The sequence below is a fragment of the Globicephala melas genome, chromosome 1, assembly GCF_963455315.2.
Source record: "Globicephala melas chromosome 1, mGloMel1.2, whole genome shotgun sequence".
Lineage (NCBI taxonomy): Eukaryota > Metazoa > Chordata > Mammalia > Artiodactyla > Delphinidae > Globicephala > Globicephala melas.
The window spans coordinates 24230500-24243595 of record NC_083314.1 but is presented as its reverse complement, the minus strand read 5'-3'; the positions used below and the strand labels follow the sequence as shown (position 1 = coordinate 24243595).

At 35.5% G+C, this 13096-nt stretch overlaps 1 protein-coding gene across 2 annotated transcripts in view; it reads right to left on the bottom strand.

Annotated features, from left to right (window-relative positions):
* Positions 1–13096, bottom strand: part of AHCTF1 (AT-hook containing transcription factor 1) — an 81956-nt gene that overhangs the window by 21214 nt on the left and 47646 nt on the right. For both annotated transcript variants that reach the window (XM_030868501.2, XM_030868502.2), the window contains exons 21-26: positions 12481–12668; positions 4106–4250; positions 3894–4025; positions 3054–3204; positions 2450–2600; positions 2012–2119 (exon numbers count right to left, since the gene is read on the bottom strand). In XM_030868501.2, coding sequence (XP_030724361.1) covers positions 2012–2119; positions 2450–2600; positions 3054–3204; positions 3894–4025; positions 4106–4250; positions 12481–12668 — 875 coding nt within the window. The remainder of the gene's footprint in view (positions 1–2011; positions 2120–2449; positions 2601–3053; positions 3205–3893; positions 4026–4105; positions 4251–12480; positions 12669–13096) is intronic.

Genomic DNA, 13096 nt, shown 5'->3' with positions numbered 1-13096 from the left:
ATATTACTGTAATGCCACCCTTAGTTCCAGAAATCAAAATTAATTCAGTAGCAAAAAAGAGAATTATGAATTCTAGATAACAATTTGGTCATCCCCCTGCAACCCTGAAAAGGAGTTCTAGCCCTCCTCCCTCCCTTTTACCAATATTTACTGAGCCCCTACTATGTGCCAGGCATTATTTTCAAATGAAGATGAACTGTTAATGATTTAAATACTCAAGAAAACAAGGCAATGTTTCCCTAGCAATCCATTTGCTATGTTTCCCTAGCAATCCATTTGCTACAATTCACTTTCACAACATAAAAATTCCTTTCACCCACATGTGAGGTACCTAATGAATACTGGTTTATTTACCTTTATGGTTCTGATCACAATAAAGACTAGACTTACCAACCAAAAAAAAAAAGTTAATTTTCTCAAATTAATGAGGTTAGTGGCAAAAGAGAATCCCAGGATTCTACTAAATGGCTTTCTATAGTGTCCTGGACATTTTTATCATATCAAATGATAGGACAGAGAGCCTTAACACTTTTATTATCGTTCCTTTCTTGAACCTCAGATCTATTAAAATACAAAGGAACTGAGAAAAAGTGACTTGTGGGAAAAATATCAAAACTACTGGTAGGAAAACAGAATGCCAGTGATAATGACAACCATTTGAAGCAATCTTCTTACCATCTCCTGAGGGTAATTAAAGGAAAAGAACCTCAATCTAATAAAATCCAAGAAAGGGAAAATCCTTTCACGATTTGAAAATATATCCATTATGCACACTACAGCTTTGGCCCCAATTGCTTTTAAGTTATTAACTTATTCTGAGTACTTTATTCTTAGTATCATAGGTTCAGATAACTTTATTCCCATAAAATTATGTCATTCTGCCATTGATAAAATGTAAACAATCAAAAATTTCCAACAATTATGGTCATATTATTAAAGAATCATTACATTGAGACACTTGTTTGTTCTCTGCTATTGATGATTATGAACACTTCTCAACTCTTCAATGTTTTTAAATAAAATAAACACAATCACAATTTCATGTTGGATGCAAAATTTCAATTTAACTATTTACTTTTCTAATACCACAGGTTAAGAAATAAAATATTATTGCATCTGAAGCCACTTAAGACATTTTAGTAGGCTCTGTTACACAGGAACAAGCTTTAAGAAGCCAACCAAGATTAGTTGGGATTTATAAAAATAAGCTTTATTCATGGGTCAATCAACAATGAGATTAAAGAAAGCAAGTTAATAGTTTATTTTGCTCATGATTTTAATAAAACAAAGTTTGCCTCTTTTCTCTAGGCAGTCTGAAATCATTAAGCAAAAATTCTAAGCAGACAATCAACTGATGCAAAATTTCTTAAAATTACTATAATACTGCCCAAATTATTCATTTACAGCAAGCATTAAAAACTCATTCAAGAATTTAAAACAATATTTATAAAAATTTTAAAGACAATTTAAAAATTACAGTGTAATTATTAACTGTATCACCTCACACTGGTCAGAACGGCTATCATCAAAAAGTCTACAAATAATAAATGCTGGAGAGGGTGTGGAGAAATACGAACCCTCCTACGCTGTTGCTGGGAATGTAAATTGGTGCAGTCACTATGGAGAACAGTATGGAGGTTCCTTAAAAAACTAAAAATAGAGTTACCATATAATCCAGCAATCCCATTCCTAGGCATATATCCAGAAATGAAGAAAATTCTAATTCGAAAAGGTACATGCGCCCCAATGTTCATAGCAGGACTATTTACAATAGCCAAGACATGGAAACAACCCAAGTGCCAATCAACAGACAACTGGTTTAAGAAAATGTGGTATATATATATAATGGAATTAGTCATAAAAAAAGAATGAAATGTTGTCATTTGCAGCAACATGAATGGACTTAGAGAATACCATACTAAGTAAAGTCAGATAGAGAAAGACAAATTTTATATCACAGTGTAATTCTTATCTAACCTTGTCTTTTAAAAGTGATTTAATAAATTCTTACCTAGAAATTTTTTGTGATGCTTTTGAAATTGGTGTTCCAACAAATGCCTCAGGCAGCTCTGGATCTGGGAGGGAATATACTATAGGAGATGGTTCCTCTATTTTAGGACTACGAAGAAAATAAAAATTTAACTTTTGATTACGTATCATGAGGAGGATTAAATTACAAATGCTATAAGAAGGTGAGATCAGATGGGAGAAGGGGGCTTTCATTTTTTTCCTTAGTGCATTTCTGCCTATTTACAAATAACGAACATAATTTGGTTTTAAATTTCAAGACAAAGAACATTCTTCTTGCAAGAAAAGTAGACAACATAAAAAAGAGTTTTCCTTTTTATATATATTAATAAGCTCTAAGGCTGGATTGTTTATGAATGCAGCTGATATCCAGGAAAGATTAACAAGTAGCATGACTATAAAAGATGTAAGAAAAACATACCTATTGTAGACAGAGATGCTATTTTTAGGTTCATTACTTGCCCAGACCTCTCCAATTTTAGATAACACATTACTGATGAAAGTAGATCTTGTTAACACAGTTCCTGTTACAGCTTGCTTTGGAACTGCTGATAATGGTCTTGGCCTAGAAACTGTAAAATGAAAAAGGTAGGATTTAATTTCATCTCTAACACCAGAATTTTAATAGATTAATATGTAAGAGTGATTGGAGAAAACGAAACACAACATAAGGGCAGTTAAAGTTATATTTGGTTTAGCAACATCTATGCAGAAATTTAACAATTTGGGCTTTTAGGAGATGGTAAAATAATTATTCTACATGTTTTCTAGAAGTTAGACAGGAGTCTTCAAATGAAATAAAAAGAGTTCTGTCATTTTGTATTAAATAAACTGTAAAAAGTTCCAAGAAAGCTTTTGAGTTCTTGGGGTAGAGTAGCCAGTAAAAAAAAAAAAAAAAAGTACCACTGTGAGGAATCAAAGCAACATTGAGCTAAACAGAAGATAACGATGGTTTCAGAAGATAATCAATCATTCAATATCTTTTCTAGCCCAATACTTTATGACATTTTTCAATGATATCCTACCTTCTCGAAGAACTGATGATGCTGACAGATGGTAAGGCTTAGCTCGCTCAGTGGCTAATTTTCGCTGGACTCTAGGAAGAATTTTCCCATATTGGTCTAATATAGAATTTCGAGCCACTGATCTCTCTCGCAAACGAGGATCACGATCATTCTGTTGAACATATAATAACTGGTAAAAATTTAATCTTCAAGAATGTTAGTGCTATGTTTATATATCTACCATTTAACGTTAATTATGAATACGCAAGAATATCTTCCTCCTTCCTACATATCCATTCTTCCAAACCAAGGACCTCATACACACACCTAATTGCTTCATCAGTCCTTACCCGTCACTAAATTCCAAGCCTCTCCTTCCCAGCCTTGATTATTCACAATAAAAGCAATCGTTATCATTTACTAAGCAACATGTTCACACACACCTCTGTGCATCCTCACACAGAGATACTGTCATTTTGCAATTGAGGAAACCAAGGTTCAGAGAGTGTGCTCATTTGTTCACACAGAGCAAATGAACAATTAGCCCAACCCCTACAGTCCATACTTGTTGCACTATTTATTTCCTACTACTATCCTCTACCAATTCCTCTTGTTTTCCGAGTGAAGCAGTAAGTCTGGCAAGACTGTGGGCAGATATCTAAACAGAAATTGCATATATGAAAGAATTAGATAAGTAACAATACCCTGTTTCTCAATTCTGCTACAGAAGCCAAGAAGAGGATTTCCTAAACTCAAGATTATACAATGCTCAGCGGCTACCGAACTACAAGCTCTCATATAATAAAGTCACCTGTTTTCCCTATTCTCTTGTCCCCCATAATAAAACAAGTTTAACTGTACCATAAGCTTTATCTTCAGAGTTTGGTTCAGCTTCAAGGCAGGAATATAATTGGCACGCTGCAAATGGTGAACTAAAAGGAATTCATGATTCTGAACACTGGCACTGGACTGTAAAAATCTCACCAAACACTCCTAGAAAGAACAAAATAGATTTGTAAGCCACTAACTTATCCTGAGTTTCTGGATATAAGTTTATACTGATAAGTCATTACCTGTTCAGTGTCTGTGAATGGCAGCTTCAGTAAATCCTCCATTAAGCCCATTTCCTGACAGACTTCATATGTGTGCTTGAGCAACTCCTCTATATCCAACCTATTAGAATGCTGTCGCAGTAAACTCCAGGCTTCAACCATGCACCTGAAATCAATATTTATCAAAGTTTAGTTTTAGAAAAGCTATTTAAAATCTTCAAAACAAGTAATCCACCTGAAGAATTCCAAAGATACTTTGTACATGTAATTTAAAAGTACTTTAAAATTTTATAGCATACTAATCACTGCATAATGAAGTTGTCAACCAGAAGATAAGGCATCTCTAAAGACTTTATATTATAATAAAATGTTGAATATTTCATGTAATTTATTGAATACTGCACTGAAAGTAAAAAACAGAATTGTTCTATGGGTAGAGAATGGTTTTAAGCATATGAATTATTTACCCTCGTGATCACGTGGCTGACTGGGAGCTGCAGCTTGCTGTCACTGCTCAGCATCATTAGAGAGAATCACACCGCATATCATTAGCTCAGGAAAAGATCAAAATTCAAAATTTGAAGTATGGTTTCTACTTCATACAAGCATATTGCTTTGCACCATTTTAAAGTTGAAAAATTGCAAGTCAAACCATTTTAAGTCAGGGACCGTCTGTACCCAAGAGTTCAAGAAGACAAAAAACTAATGTGGTCTGCACAGTACTGAAAGATTAAAGCGAGGTTCTTAAGGAGGTGACACTCAGCATGAGAAGAGTGGAAAAGAAAATGAGCAAAGACCTACAGACAGAAACAGCATATTGTATTGATGGGAAAATAAAGGACTTAGCTTGGTAACAGACGATTTTGGCTGATCTACAGCAAGATCTGACTGGAGAACTTGGGTCAAATTAGACAGTTTTAGATAACATGTGGGGCTGCTGAAACATCCTTCTGTGGGCAATAAAGTGTTAAATGAAGCAGTGTTTCTCATGATATATTGTTAAGTAGAAATAAGCTTAAAACAGCATGAATGGGCTTCGCTGGTGGTGCAGTGGTTGAGAGTCCGCCTGCCGATGCAGGGGACACGGGTTTGTGCCCCGGTCCGGGAAGATCCCACATGCCGCGGAGCGGCTGGGCCCGTGAGCCATGGCTGCTGAGCCTGCACATCTGGAGCCTGTGCTCCGCAACGGGAGAGGCTGCTACAGTGAGAGGCCCGCGTACCGCAAAAAACAAACAAACAAACAAAAAACCAGCATGAATAACTATAATTTCTAAAAATTAATCAATAAACAAAACCTATAAATGTTTATGTATTTATTTAGATAACAAAATGTCTTGAAAAATATACACTAAGATTAACAATGATTAATCTGACAGGTAGAATTTTTGGAAGGGCTAACTGTCAAGTCAGAAGTGGGGGTAGAATAAAAAATGGCAAGCAGATAGGAATAATTTTCTAAAAAAAAAATCATTCCTAATTTTAAGTGAATAATTTTGATTTTAATAGGCATCTTAATTAAAAAGCTTTAGCTATAGTTTTTATTGAAATAAAAACAAAAACTGAAAGAAGGACTTATAAATAAATAACTGACCCTCGTAAGAAACACAGAATGTGTGAACAAAGTTACAGCAATTAGTATTCATAATGAAAATGCATCTGAGGAAATTTTGGCAGCACTGTCCCAGACTCCCACTAGACACAAAGTTTCCTGGGGAAGCAAATCCCACCGCTGGCAGTTCAGGGCCCTGTTAACTTTATTGTTTGGGGATTAGAATATTTTAACGTATTCCACAGAACTTATAAAACTAACGACCCAAATAAGTAAAACATTTGTGGTGTATTCCCTAAAAATCTGCATCTGAAATTGCCTTCCACTTCTTCTTCTACCAGGACAGGCATGACAGTGTAGTTGTTATAACCTGAGTATCTAAGAGGACTAATTTTTTTCCTAAATAAAAAATCTGGGAATGTTAAAATGAGCACACCATTTTTGTAGAAAGAAAAATAGCTAATGAGGATGAATGAACACCTCACCATTAATTTTAATATAAAGAAACAGATGAAGTGGGTATAATAAAATCTTGGTATCTGTTGAATTCGATTTAGGATGGGTGTATGGAATAGTCATTGCACTATTCTACTTTTTGTGTATTCTGGAATCTTCTTACAAAATGCTTACACCAAAATAAATTTCAGATGTATCAAAAATTTAAATGATAAAACAAAAAACATAGAATGGTAACAGAAGCAGTGAGAGAATTTAATAATATTGAAGTGGAAAAGACACAAAAGTCATAAAAGTACTGGTCATTCTGACTTCATAAAATAGCTCTTTATGAAAAGATGCGTTCAATTATTATAGTGAGATCATATTAATATTACCATTTTTACCTACCAGATGGATAAAACTGACAGGTGACAATGGTAATATTAATATGATTAATTATTATTAGGGGGGTTAAACTGGCACGACATTCATGGAAGGCAACATGCCATTATCAAAATTACAGTTGCAAATATCCTTTTACCCAGTAATTCCACTTCCAGGATTTTACCTTACAAAATAAATTTGCACTTGTGTAAAATGGGTGGTTACTCACACACAGCAGTGTTTAAAACAGTAAAACCACCTAAATGTTCACTAAGGGAAGCCAGTTAAAAAAATACTGGTACATCCACTCTTTACGCACTATTATGAAATGAATTCCAAACTAGCTTTAAAAGTATATTGCAGAATGATGTACAGTATGCTGTTTGTATTTTTTTAAAAAGGGAGAGGGGGTGAAAATGACATATATACACATTTGCTTAGTAGGTCCAAAACGGTTTAGGAAGGATACACTAGAAATTAACATTGTTTGGGTACTGGGAGGAAGCTTAGGAGGCTGGGAATTCACTGTGTATCCTTTTGTACCTTTAGAAAGAAGCATGTATTTATCTTACTATTCAGAAACAGAAAGAGCCATATTCTTGCCCCTCTTCCCCCAGCTCATGGATATATATTTTAAGTTTTCCACTTTAAAGTACGATATCTACCCCCAGTTGAGCAGACATACTAGTAGGAGTAAGATTAATTTATTTATGACTTATCAAATATTAATCTAGTAACAGTGAGCATACCTGAAAGCAAAAGACAAATGATAATGTTTTTTCCCAGTTTCTCCCCTAGCAGGAGAAGACACAGTTACCTCCAACTACAAGAAACTGATGCTCCATTTTGGGCCAACAAGTGCATAAATTTTAAAATAAGTTAAGTTTCAAATTCCCGCTCTCTCCTGCTTCCTATGGCAGAAAGGCATGATGCCAGGAAAAGCAGTAAGAAAATCACTTCAACCGATGAAAGGCTAAACTAGCATGTTGATAGTAAAAGTTATTTCAATAAGAAATGTATGGGGGTTCTTGGCGATACAGCAAGAAGAGAGCCTGAAAGAAGAGAGCCTGAAAAACACTCCTGTGACAAGCTCCAAAAATGCTAGATTGAATATAAATAATCTTTTGAAACGCGTCATGGAGATCACAATGAAAAAACAAATTCCAGAGAGGTAAACAAGCAACTACTGGTTTCCAGTGATTAGTGTAAAAGTTAAAATATTTGGAAAAGATATATCATAAATAACAGAATATTGGTATAGCTACATTAACAATTACTCATGATGAAGGTTACTCTATAATAATAAAAGGTTAAAGTCGTTTAAAAAACCTCTTATGTATCTAATATTCGACATACAAAAAGTTAGCAGTATTATGAGGAATGAACACATCCTTCATTAGAGTAGGCAACTTGCTATCTATCTATCTATCTATCCATCGCTGCATCGCACGGCGTGCAGGATCTTAGTTCCCCAACCAGGGATCAAACCCACGCCCCGCTGAAGTGGAAGTGCAGAGTCTTAACCAGTGAACCATCAGGGAACTCCCGCAAACCTTTCTTAATAATTAAGCAGACCACACACACACACACACACACACACACACACACTCATCATTAAGGACATACAAGGATTAAAACCACACAATGAACAAACTTGATCTTTTAGACAAATACACTTGACATCTCACCTAATAAATGAGCAACACATTGACTACTTGTGAATACAAGTCTTAATAAATTTTAGAGGATGGGTACCACATTGATCACATTATGTAGTCACGATGCAATTAAGATAGAAAAGAACAAGATAATTTTTAAACCCACATTTGTAAAGTGAAACTTCTAAATACCTGATAGGAAGAGAAAAAAATCATAATGAAAATTTAAAAATACTTAGAACAGAAAGATAATTAAAATTGTGGGATGATGCCACAGCAATAGACAGAACATTCAGATTTATGTTTTTATATTAGTAAAGATAAAGGGTTGAGAATGAAAAATCATACAACTTGAGTTAAAAAGCACAACTTGAGTTAAAAAGCACTTCCCTGGGCTTCCCTGTTGGCACAGTGGTTGGAAGTCCGCCTGCCAATGCAGGGGACACAGGTTCGTGCCCCAGTCCGGAAAGATCCCACGTGCCACGGAGCGGCTGGGCCTGTGAGCCATGGCCGCTGAGCCTGCGCATCCGGAGCCTGTGCTCCACAACGGGAGAGGCCACAACAGTGAGAGGCCCGTGTACCGCAAAAAAAAAAAAAAGCACTTCCCTGGTGGTGCAGTGGTTAGGAATCCGCCTGCCAATGCGGGGGACACGGGTTCGAGCCCTGGTCCAGGAAGATCCCACATGCCGCGGAGCAACTAAGCCCGTGCGCCACAACTACTGAGCCTGTGCTCTAGAGCCTGTGAGCCACAACTACTGAAGCCTACACTCCTAGAGCCCATGCTCCATAACAAGAGAAGCCACCACAATGAGAAGCCCGTACACCGCAACGAAGAGTAGCCCTCGCTTGCTGGAACTAGAGAAAAGCTCGTATGCAGCAACAAAGACCCAACACAGCCAAAAATAAAAATAAATTTAAAAAAACTTAAAAAAAAAAAGCACAGCAGAATAAAACCCACAGGAAGTGGGAAGAAAAGAATAAAGACAATGATTGCGCCTATACAAAAAGGTTTTCCAGCTCTATTGTACTTTTATGTTACTAAGACTGAATACTCAGTGTTAACAGCTGAAAATCTAAAGCTGTTACTTTGAGGCTATCGTGTACTGTGCATCATGATTACTTTGCAGGTAAACCTATTTGCCAAGCCATAATTGTGATGGTATGTCTATAAATAAAGCTCATACAACTGGAAAGCTACCATCATAATGGTTTTAAAGAAAGATGATCTTAATAAAGAAGTGGTAGGGTTTCCCTGGTGGCACAGCGGTTGAGAGTCCGCCTGCCGATGCAGGGGACGCGGGTTCGTGCCCCGGTCTGGGAGGATCCCATGTGCTGCGGAGCGGCTGGGCCCGTGGGCCATGGCCGCTGAGCCTGCGCGTCCGGAGCCTGTGCTCCGCAACGGGAGAGGCAACAACAGTGAGAGGCCCGCGTACCGCAAAAAAAAAAAAAAAAAAAAAAAGAAGTGGTAGAGGCTAGAGTCAGGAGTCAGGCTGGAAAGTTAAATAAATGATGGCAGTGACGGTTAACTTTAAAAAAATTCAATCTACCACCATTTACTAATGACTTACTACCTGCAACTATAATAGTGCTTGCAAAATTTAACCCTCGAAATGTTGCAAGCTGGTCATTATTAACCCATGAGGAAACCTGGGCTCGGAAAGGATAACAACTGCTTTTGATCATATTTTAGAATGTAGCAGAATTCAGGTATAAATTCAGATCTATTTGCGTCCAAAGATTGTGCTCTTAACATCTCTGCTACCATCAGCAGCTATTACAGTATTGTTATTTTTTTAAAGATATAGATTAATAAATAATATCATCATTAATATAAATTCAAACAATAGCTGGAAAACCAAACAACACCTCACTTATCTAGCATGTGGTGAGTTTGGGGAGAGGGTTAGTATTCTGATAGTTGAAGTATCAAAATTTTTTCAGCTATTTTAACTATTGCTATGCAATCATGGCATATGGATGTTAGCAAGACCGCTGTGTAGCCTGACTTACTTTTAGTTCAAACTTCCCAAGCTTAGCTTTTTTCCATGTTTCAAGCACACTGTGGTTAATCATTCTGTTGGACTAGAGATGTAGGCATTTGGGGAAATTAGGTGATTATGTGCTAAACATGGGACATACCTCAGAACTTTGCTTTCTTGAATTAAGTCCCTAAAAATCAGCTTGTTTTCTTGTCATTTACTTCTTTCTAATAAAAGTGGAGGGCAGAATATGTATGTAGCTGCATGACCTCCTGAGCAATGAAACATGGCTGCCTTTCTGCACAAGTATCAGTTCAAAAACTAAAGCAGCCTCTTCCTACATTGTTTTCTTACTTTCAATAAAAACAACAAAAAAGGATGAAATCTTGCCATTTGGACAACACAGATGGATCTTGAGGGTATTATGCTAAGTCAGACAGAGAAAGACAAATACCATATAACCTCACTTCAATGTGGAATCTATCAAAAACTCATGAAAAAAGAGATCAGATTTGTGGTTACCAGAGGAGGGGGGTGGGGAGTGGGTGAAATGGATGAAGTGTCAAAAGGTACAAACTTCCAGTTATAAAATAAATAAGTCACGGTAAATAATACTGTATTGCATATTTAAAAGTTGCATATTTAAAAGTAAATCTTTAAAGTTCTCATCACAAGAGAAAAAATTCTATAACTATGTATGGTGACAGATATTAACTAGACCTATTGTGGTGATCATTTTATAATACATACAAATTCAAACCATTATGTTGTACACTTGAAACTAATATAATATTGTATGTCAACTATACCTCAACTTAAAAACAAAAACAAACCAAAAAAACCCCCACTGTTACTTATCTTAACAGTTGTCTTCTGCCTCTCTAACATTCGAGTCGTTCTCCAGTTATAGAACCAGTAATTATCTTAAACATTTACTGAATCTGAAAACATGCTATCTCACAAATGGCATTTTGAGTGGTCCTTTGTTTTCACTCCTGCACTTACTGTAAAGGACACTTAATAATGCTAGTGTTCTGGGGACTAGATAACTGAGGCTTTATTGTACTTGAGAAATAAGGTTTTGAAATTACACTATATAAAGTTTGTATTATTATAAACATTATTACATAATGTTTGCTATGGCTAAGGGAGAGGAAATGAGAATCTAGCAAAACAGAGAAACATACTCTGGATGAATCAAAGGACAACGGAATGAAAAAGAGGAAAAACCACCAACCTTTCAAAGTTTTTTTCCCTCAATGTTCCAACATCTGCTTTTCTGATGTAAAAGCATTAGTGTGCAAGTACCACCTCTTTAAAGTCACTTAAAAGTGAGAAGCTTACATGCAACTGAAAAAAATGTGCATGCTACTTGCCTACCAAGTACTAGAACTCTTAACCCATTTATTAAACATTTATCTCCTTTAGCTTCTTTAAATTTTTGTTCTTATATTCATTCTTAATTTATTCGGCTTAGTCAAATACTTTTGCTAACCAAAATTATTTCAACAAGTACTTCTTAGTTCATTACTTCTGAGGACACTGTAAGTTTCAATATGTCTAACGAGTCTATTATTAAACTGCAAATCTGTCTGAAACGGAAAGATTCAACCCTCTCTCCTCAGAAATACATCCTGTTTAACCAAAGAGAACAAAGAAAACAACTTTCAGAGTGCTGACACTGAAGTGCTGTATGGTTCATAAATGACAATTTGGGATGAGTAAAGTGACCAATTTTTAAAAATATAAAAAATGACCCAACCAAGTAAGATTGAAAAAAAAATACAAGTTGAAAAAAATAGTTACAATCTAAGAAATTTCAGTCCCAAACGAGTTTCCCAATTAACTAGGTATTAAGAAAACCCCAAAACCAGATTACTATATTTCCAATCATGCCATTTAACTTGTCATTTATTATACACATGACAAATATAATTATTATAGCAACAGTGTATTGCTATAATGCAACAAGAAAAATCAAAGAATTGCAACACCCAAGCAACCAAGACTAACAAAAATATCAGAGTACCATCACTGGAATATACCCTCAAAGAGCATAATTTATCAACTCAACATATTTCTGGCTGTTTTTCAGCATAATCAAACTGCAACTGTCCACGCAGGAGACTGTCAATATTGCCAGGTAGAAACAAATACAATTTTTAAACCTCAGTTTGATTTCCCCTTTTACTCAAGGTACTTCTTTTCTTCATCTTATTTTAGATAAAAGGTGCTTTACATTTTTCTTAATGATGAAAAGATGAATAACATAAGAATACTGTGTAATGCAACCAAATCAAAATATACATTGCTACTGTCTATTTCATCAATTCCACTTTATTAACACATGAACAAGAGTTTGACTGTACTTTCAAAATAGGTACTTACCTATTAAAGAGCAAAACAGTGAGGTGAAGGATAACATCACTACCACTGGACACTGTTGGCTTCATTGCTTGAATATATCTGAGGGCTTGTCTGTGCTCACCCTGACCCATGAAGGCTTCAATAATCTTTGAATGTTGCCATGACACAGGTTTTACAGTAGCTGGGTGAAACAGAAGATCCAAACCACTCTGCAAAAATGACATAAAAATTGGTAAACACAAATATAATGCTTTGCTTTTAGAAAAAAAAAAAAGGCAACATACTAAACCTACATAAACCAAGATAAAACCAATTTAAATATATCTGAAAATATCTACTTTAATCTATGATATTGATATATTTTATTTTAGATAAAACCCTTATCAAAAGCCTCATACTTTTGAGACCTTTTTAAGCTAGTATATAGAATCTTTCCATCACCAGTTTCATACATCAATGCCAAATTCTGCCTTCTCTAGTTCACCCAATACACCAACCATATCTCTAACATACCAATCACTATATTTGCACTATTAGTAATTATTTATTTGTTTCCTTCCTTCCTTAAAGACAGTAAGGAACCTGGGGTTCTAAACTATTTTATCTTTGTACTGCCTAAGATGGTGCTTGGTGAAGG